This window comes from Canis lupus, chromosome 3, assembly GCF_048164855.1.
Source record: "Canis lupus baileyi chromosome 3, mCanLup2.hap1, whole genome shotgun sequence".
In the NCBI taxonomy this organism is placed as follows: Eukaryota; Metazoa; Chordata; class Mammalia; order Carnivora; family Canidae; genus Canis; species Canis lupus.
The window spans coordinates 58365628-58381741 of record NC_132840.1 but is presented as its reverse complement, the minus strand read 5'-3'; the positions used below and the strand labels follow the sequence as shown (position 1 = coordinate 58381741).

Genomic DNA, 16114 nt, shown 5'->3' with positions numbered 1-16114 from the left:
GAGATGGGGAGGGAGGCCGTAGAGGCCAGTGGCCAGCGTCCAGGTCTAGCGGGCAGCTGGTCAGGGCTTGTGCAGGACTTCCATGAACCAGCCACGTGCCTGCCCCATTAGCCACTGCGGGAAGACGGGACTCAGGAACTGAAAGGCTGGACAGATGGACGCAGTGCTTGTGAGATGGAAGATGCCTCTGCCAGGGGACACGGGGGGGCTAATTCAGCTCAGGTCTTAACCCCAGGGTCCTGGGATGGAGTTCCACATCGGGCTCCCCGCAGGGAGCCTGCTTCTCCCTCTGCCTGCGTCTCTGCCTCTCTCTCTTGTCTCATGAATAAATAAGTAAAATTGTTAAAAAAAAAAAAAAAAAGGCAGCCCCTGCCAAGAGTGGGTGACAGCATGTAGGCCGGCAGTGGACGTGCTAACTCATCCTGGCTGTAACAGGGAACTACTTGGGCGAGCCTCCCACTGTGCCATTTTGCACCTCCCCAATTAGCACACGCTGAGGAAATTAGAACATTTCAGAGGCGTGGTAAAACCCTTCGACACCCCACCAGGAGGGAGCTCTGTCAATCAGCTCAGCCTTTTAGGGAAGAAACAGGGCAACACGGCTCTGGCTCCAGAGCTCCTAAAATGTTCATGCCACCCTTAGGCGGTCATTGCACCTCTGGGGACCTGGTGGATGGAAGTCACTAGCACAACGGAGATGCCACAGGTTTGTCTGTAAAAGACAACTCATGCTGTGTGATCCCTTATGTCCAAGGCACTGTGGCGTGGCTGCCGTGGAGACTTAAAAACAGGGACTCTGAGAACGACAGTATGTGCAAACAGGCAGAAAATGAAACCACCTACATAAGAAAATTAATAAGTACGCACAACAGCTGCCTGAATGTGTGGACGGCTCCACCCGTGCTGGCGAACCGTGGCCCTGACGCCCTGCTGGGCACACAGACGTTCCTGTCTCCCCCGGCATCTGCCCTGCCGCTCCCTGTCTGCGGTGCCCCGACCCTGAAGCCTGAGCCACAGACCTCAGCCTGGTGGGGACGCGGTCCCGGCCGAGCCTGCCCACCTGGCCAGCCTGGGTGAGGCCTGCTGACTCATGCTACAGTCACACCTCAAGCAGCGGAGCCAGAACAGATAGGGCGGAGCTGGGAGTCGGGCTGAAAAGAGGGATGCAGTGATCGTGAAGGCCCCGGAGAGGCTGGCTGTGTGCGAGCGCAGCAATCTGTGCAAGCCCGCTGATGCCTGCCCTCCCTGGCGGAGTGTCATGGGGCTGGGGGCTGGTCAGGTATTGCAGGCTAGACTGCCCCTCCCAATCCGAGTCCCCATCTCATGGCCCTGGCTTCCCCAGTTCCTGGTGACCAACTGTCATGGAAGCCAGTGCTGCATGGGGACTCGGTAGGTGCTGGAGAGCCGGGCAGGGAGGAGAGAGCATGCGGCATGTGAATGAACACGTGGCCTCAAACAGTTCTGTCTTTATTCAGGGTCTGTCTATTCTTCCCAAGAGTGCACGTCCTGGTGCTGGGGAGATGCTGCACCCCTGCATGCCCTACTGCACAGGGCCAAGACGCTGGGTGACTGCGCCTGTGTCCAGACAAACTGGACCTTGTTCATGGTCCCTTTTGGCCTTCTGGACACAAAAGGGCTTTATGATGATCCCTGCCCTTCATGAGCTTTTGGTCTCACGGGAGACACGGCAGCCGACAATGAAGCATCGTCTGAGGGCGGTCACACAGGTGTCATCAGAGGTGGCAGTGGGGCATGGGAACACCCAGGAGGTGGGCTGGGGGTCAAGTGAGGCCGGCGCCAGACACGGAGCGGGGCCCTGGGGACAGGCTGCAGGTCACCTGGTAGAAGGCGCATCGGGGCCCCAGGGTCCACGGAGGCCTCCCTACCCCTATCCCCAGGGAGCAGCAGACACTTATGGGGACGTGGCACAGAGGTTGCTGCCCTCCACAATGCCAGACCCTGCGGTTTCACTGAGCCCCGTGCCCCTGTGTCCTTCCCTGGAGGAACCATGGGTCACCAGAGGGTGCATGGCGGCCAGGAGTGAGTGCAGTGCCCGGCGGGACCTGATGGCGGAAAGCTGCAGGCCAGGCTAGATATCCTGCAGAAGGCAGGAGGAGGGGGAACAAGAGCGTGAACTGCTTTAGAAACACAGCCTGGGGGTTCCTGGGGGGCTCAGAGGTGGAGCATCTGCCTTTGGCTCAGGGATGACCCCAGAGTCTGGGGATCGAGTTCTGCATTGGGCGCCCTGCAGGGAGCCTACTTCTCCCTCTGCCTGTGTCTCTGCCTCTCTGTCTCTGTGTCTGTCATGAATAAATGAATAAAATCTTTAAGGAAAGAAGAAAAGAAACAGCCCAAGCGGGGAGGGTACCTCTGCACCAGGGCAGCTGCTGGGCTGGCCAGATGCAGGGATGGGCGCACTTGCATGAGGTGCTCAATGTGGGGAGGAAGTCAGGTGACAGGGATGCAGCAGGACCAGCAGGTGGAGGAGTGTAGGAAACAGACCCGAGGTGATGGTGGGAAGTCGAGGGGCAGGGGGACCAGTTCTGTTGGAAAGAAGTCGTGGATCTAGGCTACCAAGGACAGGAAGTCCTGGCGCTCGGGAGGGTCCAGGTGGAGGGTGGTCAAGCCAGGCGGCAGTGAGGGCCAGCGGTAGAGCGTGCAAATGAGGAAGGAGTTCTGGGGACCTGAAGTCTGGGGTAGAGGAGGGACAGGACACAGAGACCAGAGGAGGGATATCTGTGGGGGCGCATGGCCCTCAGGGTCAGATGCTACGCACAGGTCAGGGAGGGTGGGCTGTAGGCCTGGCAGGGGGCAGCAGGGAGAGCTCTGGGAGGAGCAGCCAGGCCCTTGGGTCGGGCAGCTCTGCAGCAAGCGCACGCAGCTCTGGCTTAGGGTGGGGCAGGTGCGAACTGGACAGATGGACAGACGGGACATCTTTATGGATCTGAGGGAAGGAGCAGGAGGAGAGGGACCAGGCCCCACACACTTGTCGTCTCCTCGCCCTCAAGCCTTGGGCCCTCCTGGCCAGCAGGACTCTCTTCCCCAGGGCTGGTCCAGCCTCACATCCGTCAGTCCTTCTGTCTGTCAGTCCGTGATCCGCGAGGAGGAGCTCACGGCCGGCACAAGTAGGCAGCCTAGCCCATCGCGGACGGCCCAGCAGTGTGGGGATTTCAGTGGAGCCGTCTTCTGTTTGTCTGTAGATTTTTTTTTTAAGATTTTATTATTTATGTATTTATTTATTTAACTTTTTAAAAAGATTTTATTTATTTATTCATGATAGACAGAGAGAGAGAGGCAGAGGGAGAAGCAGGCTCCATGCCGGGAGCCCGATGCGGGACTCTATCCTGGAACTCCAGGATCGCGCCCTGGACCAAAGGCAGGCACCAAACCGCTGAGCCACCCAGGGATCCCCTAAAGATTTTATTTAAAGAAATAAAATGTATTTGCTTCCCCGGGGAAGTCACCTCACCTCTCAGCACCGTGTCCTGACCTCCCTGGTTCGTGGTAGGGGCGGGCAGTGCTCTGACCGTGGACGGGGGAGGGAGTGCTCGGCGCATGTCCAGTCCCATTGGGATACACGTGGCTCCTTCTGGGAGAGAATGGGGAGCAGGGTCGTTCCCCCCACCCAATCGTGCGGGCATGACGTGAAAAGATGCTCTGATTTTCCAAGATGAATATGGCGGCAGTGGCGGTGGCAGTGGCGAGGGCCCCAACCTACATCTGGGGACCTCGGCCCGAGTGCAACTAGACCAGGGTGTCTTGGGTCCCGAGACAAGAGTCCAGCGTGGGGTGGACAGCTGGGAGTGGCTGTGCCTCACTGCAGGGGGACTGGTGCCTTGGAGGTCGTGGGGTCCCCGGGGAGGAGTCGCTCAAAGGCAGTTGGCCAGGATCACGGGCAGGCCTGGCCAGCCCAGGCTTCCCCAGCTGAGGATGGGCCTCACCGCTGCGCAGGGATCCACTGACCTCTGCTGTCCACTGCCCGTCATGGCACTTCCCCAGGGCACCGCAGCGGGAGGGGGCAGACCGCAGACGCCCACTTCCTCCACAGTGACTCCCCCTCAGAACATATTTGACGCTGTGACAGCTCATGAAGTTTTGCGTGCACACTCAGGTCCATTCCACATTTCTCTGTGTTTATTCCGTTAGTAAGAAAAAGGCTGGTTTACAATCCACAGCATGCATGTCACAGTCCCAAGATTTTCTTCTGATGTTCAGAAAACACTCACTGAGTGTGCTTTCTTGTTTAAATCAATTCACCAGAATGTGTTTATTTTTATTTTATTCATTTATTTATTTTTAAAGATTTTATTTATTCATGAGAGACACACAGAGAGAGAGGCAGAGACACAGGCAGAGGGAAAAGCAGGCTCCCAGTGGGGAGCCCGATGTGGGACTAGATGCCAGGACCCCGGGATCGCTCAACCGCTGAGCCCCTCAGGCATCCCAACAATGGGCCAACTTAGCAAGAAGACACCGTGAGGCTTCTGTCCCTAAGAACACCTTTGAAACCATAATGAGACATTTCCCGAGTCCCGGGAATGTTATTCCTGTCTTTCTTTTCTGTTTTTTATTCTTGTCCACGGTGTTCCCCATAAGTGAAACGTAGGGACCCCGTTGCTCACCTTGACTTAGTGACCAAGAGTTCTGGAGGTTCTGGGAGGCCGTGAGCAGCGGTTGCAAGAACCTCTGCTCCTTGCCAAACGGTGTTTGGCTGCCTCAGACTGCAGTTTTTCCATCTGTGCCATGAAGATCAACTGTGATGGGATATTTGAGGGCGGGGGAGAGACAGAGACTCTCCAGCAGGGTCCATGCCCAGCGTCTAGCTGGTGGTGCAGGGCTCCACCTCACAACCCTGAGACCACCACCCAAGCTGGAGTCAAGACGCAGATGCCTAACTGACCAAGCTACCCAGGCGCCTCCCTCCTCTTCCCCTCAAAAGTGACATCTTTGTCCAGGCTACCGTGCGTGGAAGCCCCTAGAAGCTGGATCAAGTGTCCGGAGCAGGTACTTGTTGGGCTGCCCTGGGATGGCAGGGGCAGCAGCAGCAGAGTGCTAGGAATCTGGGGCATGTACGTGATGGCCAGAGCTGGATCCTCGGTGGTTCTTCCCATGGCTTGCAGGATCGGAGGTGCTCTTCCACTTCTAGTACTTTCAGCACACATGCTGAATTTTGAAAGCTGTTCTCTGCTTGCACATAAATAGATGGATCATGAGGATGACAAGTGCTGACCTTAGCGCCACACTAACCGGGTTGGCAAGCACTGAAGGCAAGTCCTGGCTCTTCGCAGGCTCGGGGGTTCTGAGGGATGAGTCCATGGAGCCATTAATTGAGTCGCTGGCAGGGGCCACTCTGCACTTTGCTTTCTGGAGGCCATGATGGGCTTGGCCTTGGACACCACATCACAGGTACAGAAGCCCCCGGGCTCCTTTGGAGCTTCCAAAGCACCTGCACAGGCTGCTGCAGGTACATCACAAGTCACGGCAGAGAGAAACTTCCCTAACACGCAGGGTCACGTGAGCGGAGGCTGTGGAATCTGACATGCAACACAGTGTAGGTGACAAATATCTCGTGACACCCTTTTCCTTCCTGACGCTTGTCTTTTTTTTTTTTTTTTTTTTTTGGATACTTTCTTGCTCTGTGTGGATTTCAGCTTTGAAACAGATAAATGAACTTGGAAGGGACAAACCTACACAAAACCATTCATATGGAATATGTGTAACAAAACAGAAGGAAGGTGCCAGAAGCCTCTATCCTTTCAAGAGAATCGGTCAAAAAAAAAAAGGGGGGGGGGTGGATCCCTGGGTGGCGCAGCGGTTTGGTGCCTGCCTTTGGCCCAGGGCGTGATCCTGGAGACCCGGGATCGAATCCCACGTCAGGCTCCCAGTGCATGGAGCCTGATTCTCCCTCTGCCTGTGTCTCTGCCCCTCTCTCTCTCTGTGTGTGACTATCATTAATAAATAAAAATTAAAAAAAAAAAAGAGAGAGAGAGAGAATCGATGGTCTAGCAAGCCAGCTTTTGGCTTTTCCACAGTGACCTTCCAGCCAGTCTTCCAGAGCCTACTAGAAAGGGGGAGAGAAGCAGTGAATGCAGAAAGGTCTGGAAGGGTATTACTATCAGCACCAGGCTGATATTAATGAATTAATGAAATAATTAACCTCAGCACCAGGCTGCTGACACTAATTATCCCCATGGGATTGCAATGGAAAGGAATGATGACAAATTAATAAATTTCCCTTTACATATTTTTCAATAATTTCATGTTACATTGAATGCATATCACCTTTGTGATGAAAGCATTAAGTAGAAACCCTGTGAGAGAAAACCAACTATTTCGTTCATCAAAAAAACAAACACAATTAAGAGAAGGTCTGTATGTAATGCACGTGGTCTGTCATGTTAAAACAATGAGTAAGCTCACCAAAGCCTAATGATTAGTTTATAGCACAAGTTTTCTGAGTCAGAAGACTTAACAGTGGCCTTTGGGGTTTTATAGCACCCCTTGGCCTGAGACGCTATTCCACTGGCAGCCCAGGGCACTGCCTGGTCACTAAATGAAGTTGCGTGAGGGGTGCATGGGTGAAGTTGCATGGGTGGCTCAGTAGTTGAGCATCTGCGTCTGGCTCAGGGTGTGACCTTGGGGTCCTGGGATCGAGTCCCACATCGGGCTCCCCACAGGGAGCCTGCTTCTCCCTGCCTCTCTCTGTGTGTCTTTCAGGAATAAATAAATATAAAATCTTAAAAAAATAAAAGTTGCATGAGCAATGACTTAGCACTGTGTCTGGCTGTAGCAGGTGCTCCCCCTGGCAACGAGGTCCTGCAGAATCAAGGTCACTAACACCCTAAGCTAGGGACCACCTGTCTTTCCTCAGGGACAAATATCACAGAAGTCATTGGCAGCAGGGAGGTAAGGTCTCCTTGAAACCAACATCTCCTTCTTGAGAGTCCCTGTCTTGACCTTTGACAGAGGTCACTACCTCTAATTCTCTCCCTCAGCAAATCCTGCTACAAAGTGGGGTGCTTTCCCCTCACAGCTGGAGGACTATGCTCTAGTCCTCTACAGCTGCTAGAATCTTCACAATTTTCAACCTTGGTACTGCTGATATTTGGGGCTGAGTGATCCTTTGTTGTCGGGGGTGGGGTGGGAGGGAGACCTTCACATTGTAGGAGGTTTAGGGCATCCCTGGGCTCCACTACATTAGGCACCAGGAGTCACCACCACCCCTCAATTTGCCACAAAAATGCCTCCAGAGAGAGCCAGATGTCTCCCTGGGGGGCACAATCACCCCTGGTCAAGAGCCCCGATCCTACATCCTCCACACAGAAGCCAAGATATTTCTAAAAATGGGATTGCATCACGCAACTCCCCTGCTGAAAACACTGCGGTGTCTTCCCATTGACCTTAGAATAAAACCCAAGCCCCTTTCTATGGCTTCCAAGACCCTTTGTGAACTTGCTGCTGCTTCTTTCGCTAACGTCCTCTCTCCTGTACCACGCTTGTCCCTCGCATAGCTCCAACAACGCTGGTCTTCTTTCTGTTCCAGAACATTCCAAGATTGCTCCCGTCCAGCCCTTGCGTTGCTGTCCCAGACCCCTGCACGGCTCACTGTCCACCCACACAAGCCTCAGATCCAAGTCCCCTAACCAAGGCCTTCCCTGACACTTCTGAGTGAGGAACCCCTCCCATTACCTGTTTCCTTCAGTTACTCATTGCGATAGAAAATGGTCTTTTCATCATTTGCCGTGTGCCCCTTCACCAGTGTGAGCTCCTGAGAGCCTGGGTCCTGCCTACCTTGTCCAAGTGCCCACAGAGGAGAGGCTCCATAAATAGTACTGCCCTCCCCGCCCTCTGCGAGACCCGGGCCGGGTTCCCTTCCGAGATCACGCCTCATGGTAGATGTTGACTTTTATCTAGTCTGACCTGTATGGAAATGTGTGTGACTGGGGGTGCCCGTACAGGGCACAGGGCTTAGCATAAACAAAATACCTGCTTGGTTTGAAACACAAAGGCCAACTGGTTAATTAATGGAGGTCTGTTTCTTGCCCCTCGGTTTCCGGCCGCGGTGTGATCCTCCCAGTGGTCACGGTTTGGGTTTGCTCCCTGTCCCCGAAGTCTGGATCGTGAGGGTGGTTGGAACAACAGCCTCCCTATCCATCAGCCCATCAGGCTGGCGGAGCGTCGCGGGCCTGCGGACCTCCAGTGCTGGCTTGCTGCAAGGGGGCTCCCGGGGTCAACGGTGCGGCCACCCGGCCGACGCGCGGCGGAGGGGGCTGGCCCAGTGCCGACCCCGCACCTGCCGCACCTGCCGCACCTGCCGCACCTGCCGCACCTGCCGCTCCTGCGCTCGGGTCAAGGGGGGGGGGGTCCCTGTGGGTTGGAACGGCCGCTGGGCGTTCTCCCGGCTGAGGACTGCCCCCGCGGGAGACCCCACCGAGCGGATGTAGGCGCTCCCGGAGGCGCTCGGGACCCCCGCGGCTACGTCACTGGGCGAGCAGAGAGGCGGGGACAGGACCCCTCCCGCGCTCGGAGCGCCCCAGCTCCGCCCCTCGCCCCTTGCGAGTCTGCGCGAGGCCGGTGGGCGGGGCCTGAGAGGACCGCCCCGCCCCGCATCCCACACTGCCCCGCGACAGGAAGTGGGGCCGCAGCTTCCGGGACCTCCGGGACGCTGCTCGTCGTGCTGGTGACGTCTCGGCGCTTTTGCTGGCGATGGCCGCGGCCGTCGCTATGGAGACAGGTAGGTAGCGGCCGGAGCCCTGGCAAACACAGCTACAGCCGGCTGGCCTCCTCCTCCAGCTTCCCCCGGGACTCCTGTGTGGCGTGACTTCGGCGGGGCTCCTGTCCGCGGCTACCTCCTCCTCGCTTGCCGCGCAGACGCCGACCACCCCTCAGCCTCAACCCCTCCCGGGCCCCGACCCCGCGGCCTCCCGACCCATCCCAGGCCCTGGCCCTCCCAGCCTCCGGGCTCTGACACCCCCCTCTCCCCCGGGCCTCCCAAATCCTGCCGCCCCGAACCAGTCCCCACTCCCCGCCAGGCCCTAGCGGGAGCACACTCGCCCCCTCCTCTTGCTTAGCTTGCAGCCCTCCGCCACTGGTCACCCTGGAGGTCCTGGGGAGTGGCTGCCAGAGGGTGAACATCCTGCCCAGGGGGCGCCCGCTTCCTCGGACTTCTCCTTAAGGAGTTACTGGTCTCATTAATCAGGGCCCTGCTCTCTAGACTTGGGAGGAAACGGCCCTCTCTTCCCACATCCAGCTTAGGACAGTCATCCCTGCCTTATGCTTTCAGAGATACTCTCAGCAATACTCAGAACACTCCACTGCTGTTTTCTTTCTACAAACCAGCACTTTAGATAGTCACCTTTATTTTGTTTTTTATTTATTTTATTTTATTTATTTTTTAGTCACCTTTATTTTGGATGATTTTTGCTCACTTCCCTCCTAGATGATGCCGGGAATCGACTTCGGTTTCAGTTGGAGCTGGAATTTGTGCAGTGCCTAGCCAACCCCAATTATCTTAACTGTAAGTCCTTGAGCTCTTACTGACTTGAGTAGCTGTTAGTGATCTCTGGCAGAAGAACTGCAGTTCCTAATGATACCTATTTTTATATGTTCTCAATCCAGTGGAATTAACTGCTACGCTTATACTGGTGTGTGTGAGAACAAATTGGGACTTATGTTCAGCATTTAGTGTGTGTTGGTGGTGGGGAAGTTATATAAGTAGATGCTTTATGTGAGGGGTCACAAATCAGTAGTCCGAGGATTGGTTTGCTCTACAGATTTTTTTGTTTGTTTGTTTATGCCTTTCAGTTCTTGCCCAAAGAGGTTACTTCAAAGACAAAGCTTTTGTTAATTATCTTAAGTACTTGCTTTACTGGAAAGAACCAGAATATGCCAAGTATCTAAAGTAAGTTTAATTTTTATAGTCCTAAATATGTGTATAGTTATTACATTAAAAATACTGATATTTGACAGATTTTCTCATTTCCCATTGGAAAAAAGTATATTTTGAATCTCTCCACTTCTTTCAGTTGCCTCCACCTTAATACAGAGCCACCCCCTCTCCAGCTTGGATTATTGCGGTGTCCACCCCCCTGCTTCTCCCTGCTTGTGCTCTTACCTTCCTTCTGTGTCCTCCCTCCCGCAAGCCAAACCAAGCAAAACAGTTTTCCACAGGGAAGCCAACTTGATCTTTCAAAAATGTAAATTATGACGTGGTATTTTCTTGCTTAAAACCTCCCAGTGGTTTCCCATTGCATGTGAAACAAAATCCTCTCTCTTTTCTCAGGTCTCTCTTTATCTATCTACCACTCACCCCATCTCACTGAATTTCTGACCCTAATGAACCCACAGTCTGTAGATGCAGTGGTATTACCTGAGGCTGAAGATTAAAGAACATCAGGTACTTGGAAGGTTTTCTGGAGGAGGTGACCTTACCTGACTCTTAATATAGGCATTCCTTGGATACTGTTGATGTGGTTCCAGGCCACTGCAATGTGGTGAATATTGCAATAAAGTGACCCAAGTTTTTGGGTTCTCTAGTGCGTATAAGGGTTGTTAACACTATAGCATTAAGTCAAGAAAGAGGTACATACCTTAATTTAAAAATATTGTTAAAAAACACTGTCATCTGAGGTTTTATGGAGTCTGATCACAGATCACCCTAACAAATACAATGATAAAGAAAAGTTTGAAATGTGAGAATTATCAAATAATGACAGACATAAAGTGAGCAAATGTAGTTGGAAAAATGGTACCCATAGACTTGCTTGCTGATGGGTTGCCACACGCCTTTAATTTTTAAACAAAAAGTCCAAAAAACAAACCCAAACCAGTGTGTCTATAGCTGCTGTGCCTCCTCTGTGCCAAGCATCACACTTGTTTCAACCTTGAACCCATCCCTCTTCTTTGTCTTCACTAGGTAGTCAGAAAGCAATAGTTGAACTTCTTGTCTTTCTTTTAAACAAACACGTTTGATAGGAAAATGATTCAGACTTGTACTTTATCCAAGTCACTTTTTATTTTTTGTATTTTTATTTTTTTTCCAAGTCACTTTTTTGATTTGTGTCAACTGATTCACAAAACCCACATCCTTCTCCCTGCAGGACCCTGTACACCCTGACTGCTCCTTTATGAACAGCCACTTATTCATTGAATAATCCGGAGAAAAGCTTTTTCATTAGCTGTTGTGTGCATGTGTAGACTTGGAGACTCCATTTGGACCTGGAGACACAGGCAAGGTCTAGTTCAGGGCTGGCCGTCTACACTCTGCATGGGTCCAGTGAGCACCTGTTCTCCATTTAGGGACAGTTGCACCATTAGCTGGGTGCTGGAAAGTTTTTCCTTATTTTGGGATATAATAGATCTCTGTGTAGCTTCAACCCATTTTTCCAGTTTTGTTCCTGAATTAACCCTGAACCAGTCTGTGCCCTCTGGAGGCACCTGCCTGGAGGCTCACATTTGGGAAGGGTCACAAGTTGACCCCTATGGGCGTTCAGTCGGCACAGGGTTTGTTTGTTTCATAGTCACCAACATTTGAAGATCGTCAGGTCTCCTACAATGATCCACATTCTGGAGGAGCTGATAGCTGCAGGTCCTTGTGCTTCCAGGTCAGTTCCTAGCTGAGATGAGCCGCCTCGCAGGCCTGCACCACCTGACCTGCTTCAGCAGGAGCCAGCACCTGCACCGATGGTGGGCTCCTCACATCCGTGCTTCTCACCACCTTCAGCCACTTCTCAGCGCCCTCCTTTGGCTATTTGGCAGTTGTGCCTTTCACTGCGCAGCCAAGATCTAAACACGGGCCTTTAGATGTGGTTAGGGTACGCTGCAGCAGATACATTTCTTCACGTGGGCATGGCCCTGGAGTTGATGTTACTGTGCTTGGGCGGGAGAGAGGGGAGGATGCCTTTGCTGGCTTGTTGGGAACTCCTTGTCCCCTCGGGCCCTTCACTTTCAGTTCTTCTTTTTCTTTGTCGGTGCTATTAGCCGAGTTCTCCATTTATGTCTTACTTTTTAAAAATCTAAGTGTAGAACTTCCTTTTTGTATCTTTTATTTTCTCTTATTGGTTAATGCTGTAATTGTAGCTCATAAAAATACCTATTCTCATACTGTTATTTAATGTACTCTGAGCATTGTTTTTTGCAGGTTTGAGATATGATCACTGCTTGTTTAAATTCCATTTATTGACTAAATGCCACTTGAGACCATTCTCTTGGTTGTCACATTAGTTTATTTTCCAGATGAGGAAGCTAAACCTGAGAGAGGTTGGGGACCTTCTATGAGGTCCCCCATCTGGTGAGTGGCAGAGGTGGTCTTCAAACCCAGGTCTCTCTCTCTTTCCTTTCTTTCTTTCTTTTTCGTTCCTTTTTTTTTTTTTTTTTTTTTTTTTTTTTGAGAGAGAGAGGAGTGGGGGAGGGATGAGCAGAGGGAGAGGGGGAATCTGAAGCAGACTCTATGCCCAGTGCAGAGCCCAACAGGGGCTCAATCCCCCGACCCTGAGGTCACGACTTGAGCTGAAATCCAGTCAGATGCTTCACCGACTGAGCCCGCCAGGCACCCTTCAAACCTGGATCTTCTTAACTACCAATGCTTGCATGGAAAGGGAAGAGCCAGGTTAGGTGTGAGCAGGGGCATTTCAGGCGTAGCTGCCAACAGCTACAAGCAATTGTACCTTTGGAGTGTAGACAGTGTACTTTTTTAGAAGGACCCCATACCTCACTGGTGTGGTCCTCAGAGCAGCAACATTGTTGTCACTTGGGAGCCTGTTTAGAAATGCAGAGCTTAGGCCCCACCCCGACCTACCTGATCAGTCAGAATCTGCACTTAAGGGGATCCCTGGGTGGCTCAGCGGTTTGGCGCCTGCCTTCAGCCCAGGGCCTGATCCTGGACACCCGGGATCGAGTTCCACATCCTGCCCCCTGCATGGAGCTTGCTTCTCCCTCTGCCTGTGTCTCTGCCTCTCTCTCTCTTTCTCTGTCTCATGAATAAATACAATCTTTAAAAAAAAAAATCTGCACTTAAGAAATGATTCATATGCTCATTAAAATTTGAGAATCCCTAGTAATATACTGTTTTCACACTTCAGCCATTTGTATACTGCTTGCACAGTTACGCCTCTGTGTGTTCTCTGTAGAAGTTATCTTGGGCAGCCCTGGTGGCTTAGTGGTTTAGTGCTGCCTTTGGCCCAGGGCATGATCCTGGAGACCCGGGATCAAGTCCCACGTCAGGCTCCCTGCATGGAGCTTGCTTCTCCCTCTGCCTGTGTCTCTGCCTTTCTTTCTCTCTGTGTCTCTCATGAATAAATAAATAAAATCTTTAAAAAAAAAGTTTTCTTAATGGACTCACTTAGATTTTGTATCTTTTCTATTTGAAATAATGTCACGTACAAAATAGCTGGAAAAAAATAGTAAAGAGAATTCCTGTATATTCTTCACCCAGATATTGTAAATGTTAACATCTTCCTGAGAACATTGATGTTAATATATTCTGTAGTCTGCAGACCATTCTGATTTTTTTTTTAAGATTTTATTTATTTATTCATGAAAGAGAGAGGCAGAGACACAGGCAGAGGGAGAAGCAGGTTCCATGCAGGGAGCCTGATGTGGGACTCGATGTGTCCCCCCATTCTGATTTTGTCGGCTGTCTCATTAATGTGCTGTGTCTGAGGCAGTACCCGGTCTAGGCTTCTAGGTGACATTTTGTCTCTGGGTCTTCTTAGTCTTAACCTGAGTTTCCTGGTACTATTTCCCTTATACCTGTGACCCCAAAGTGATACTGTAAGCTTCTTGGTATATCCCACCAGGGTTCCTAGGAAGTCAACCTGACCTACTACTTGTGATGTTAATTTTGATCCCTTGGTTGAGGTGGTGGCTGCCAGGTTTCTCCATGTCAAGTTACTAGTTTTCCTTTGTTTTTAGTAAGTATCTTGTGAGGAAATTTTTTGAGACTATGTAAACACTTTGTTTCACGTCATCCTTCTACCCCCTAATTTTGGCTCTATGGAACAATTTTTACTGCTCTATGGAACGATTTTTACTGTGATTTTCTATAATTTTTTCTACTTTTTTTGTTGTAGTTCAGGCATAAGGAAGGAACATTCTCTTATTCCCTGTTTATTTAAAAGTTATATCCGTGTGGGCTCTTGGATTCTATTTATCTCTTGGATTGTAATCATGTGTTTTCTTGGTGCAGATTTGGCCTGTAGGAGCCCCTTCAGGTTGGCTCCTGAGTACCTGGGACATATGCCCTTAGTGTTTGGAGTACTTGGCTTTCTGGTACTACATAAATGTCCCCAGCTCATCTTATGCCTTAGCCCTGGAATCAGCCATTTCCCCCATTGAACGCTGGAAGATGCTGTTGGAAATGTATGATCTGGGCGCTGAGTGTGCTTGTTGGTACCACAGGGTCCTTGTTTCTAGGCCATCTTTGGAAGGTGTGTGTGTGTGTGTGTGTGTGTGTGTGTGTATTATTGTGTCTACTTCTAATCTTGAAAAGCGATCATGCTGATGTTTTCAACTGCTGCTCCATAACATAGGTCCATCCTAGCCTCCCGCCTTTCCCGGTAACTCCTTTTCTCATAGTCGGAAACTTGGCTTTTGTTATCTATGGTTTATTATTCACTTACTTGGCTGCTCAGGTTTAGAGTGTATGTGAAGTAATTCCAGAATTGTTCTATCCTCATGGGACTCTAGAACACAATGTTCGTACATAGTTCTTTGTGAAATGGACTCACTTTTGAATAAAAGTTGTCTTTATCACTATTGATGGAAAACCAGTAGTTATCAATTAAACAGATAATTACTAAAATAGAGTGTTCATCTTCCTCACCTTGGATGCCATTAGAATAGAGTAGCTTGGTTTGCCCTCAAAGCTGGATTCTGCCTACCAGTTATTGTGTGGTCTTGGGCAGATTGTTGAATCTTTCTGAACTTGTTTTTTTACTTTTTGAAAATTTTGCATCTTGCTGGCTCTTGCTGCCTGGCTTCTCTGCATTAGCAGGGAAAGAGAAGTGACCTGAGTCAATGTTCTAGAAACGGCTGGTTCCAAGATCACTTTGAGTGAGTGACTGGACTGCAGCTTGGTGCTGTTGACCAGATCACGTGGATGACTAACTTATGCCCTTAAATCCAGGTACCCTCAGTGTCTGCACATGTTAGAGCTGCTTCAGTATGAACACTTCCGCAAGGAGCTGGTGAATGCTCAGTGCGCCAAGTTCATTGACGAACAGCAGATTCTGCATTGGCAGCACTACTCGCGGAAGCGGATGCGCCTTCAGCAAGCCCTGGCAGAGCAGCAGCAGCAGAATCACGCGGCGGGAAAATGAAACCCTGGGGCCACCCCGGTCCTGACGTGTACATGCTGCTTTTGTACCATGAACACACAGACTCTCTAGCTGCCTTGGTGGGGGTAGCACCTAGAAGCTTTAGTGTACTGTTTCATCCAAATAACTTTCTCTTGTTAATAGATTACTTCTGTCAACCAGCGTTGTTCTACTTTGGTTTCCTTGTGAATTTGTAAGTTACTAGTACCTAACCAACTGAATAAAAACAAACGTTAGGTGATTTAAACCAGCCCAAGGATGCAGTGAGGGATGGGGTAAGGTGGGGGGGGGGGGCACCAAACGTCCCGAATTCTGAGCCGAGCTCTGTTCCCCACATACAGTGGGGCCTGGGCAAGTCCACTGCCTCTGACCTTCCTGTCTCCTTGTCTACAGAATAAGAGGAACAGAGTCAGTGATTTCCTTAAATGAGAGCAGGATCTGCAAGAAGGAGTTACTGCTGTGCGAGAGGGCTTCAAGAAACAGTTGTTGGCAGTCACTGACCTACTGATGGTGGGGAGATAGATCAGTGGCTAACTTCTAATTGGACTCTTGACTTTGGACTAGAATAAGGAGGAGAAGCCTCAAATATGTGCGATCATCCAACCGCTAACATTTATGTGGCATGTGCTTCATTTGTTCACGGTTCACCTGCAGAACCAGGCTTGTCTGCGGTTACACAGCTCAGAACTGCTCATCAGTGTCACTGATGCATGAATTGGGGCTCTTGCCACCATGAGGTTATATAACAGTCTCCAAGCTCTCTCTGCCACCCACCTCATCCAGCATAGTAAAAGCAAAGT

General features: G+C 51.0%; 2 protein-coding genes across 2 annotated transcripts in view; both read left to right on the top strand.

Annotated features, from left to right (window-relative positions):
- Positions 1 to 3430, top strand: part of SLC13A5 (solute carrier family 13 member 5) — a 33650-nt gene extending 30220 nt beyond the window's left edge. The window contains exon 11 of the mRNA XM_072821660.1: positions 3281 to 3430. Within this exon, the coding sequence (XP_072677761.1) occupies positions 3281 to 3415 (135 nt within the window). The 3' untranslated portion in view covers positions 3416 to 3430. The remainder of the gene's footprint in view (positions 1 to 3280) is intronic.
- A 5145-nt stretch (positions 3431 to 8575) lies between these two features.
- MED31 (mediator complex subunit 31) lies at positions 8576 to 15561 on the top strand. The gene is made up of 4 exons (XM_072821665.1): positions 8576 to 8734; positions 9440 to 9517; positions 9805 to 9901; positions 15125 to 15561. Exons 1-4 carry the CDS (start codon positions 8707 to 8709, stop codon positions 15315 to 15317), a joined length of 396 nt encoding a protein of 131 aa, XP_072677766.1. The 5' UTR covers positions 8576 to 8706; the 3' UTR covers positions 15318 to 15561.
- The last annotated feature ends 553 nt before the right edge of the window (positions 15562 to 16114 follow it).

What these genes read in the sequence shown, in the direction of transcription:
- MED31 (XM_072821665.1), top strand. Translation starts at nt 8,707, where the DNA reads ATGGCCGCGGCCGTCGCTATGGAGACAG. An exon ending in GGCCGTCGCTATGGAGACAG is followed by an intron (nt 8,735 to 9,439) that starts GTAGGTAGCGGC and finishes CTTCCCTCCTAG; the next exon opens with ATGATGCCGGGAATCGACTT. An exon ending in CAACCCCAATTATCTTAACT is followed by an intron (nt 9,518 to 9,804) that starts GTAAGTCCTTGA and finishes TATGCCTTTCAG; the next exon opens with TTCTTGCCCAAAGAGGTTAC.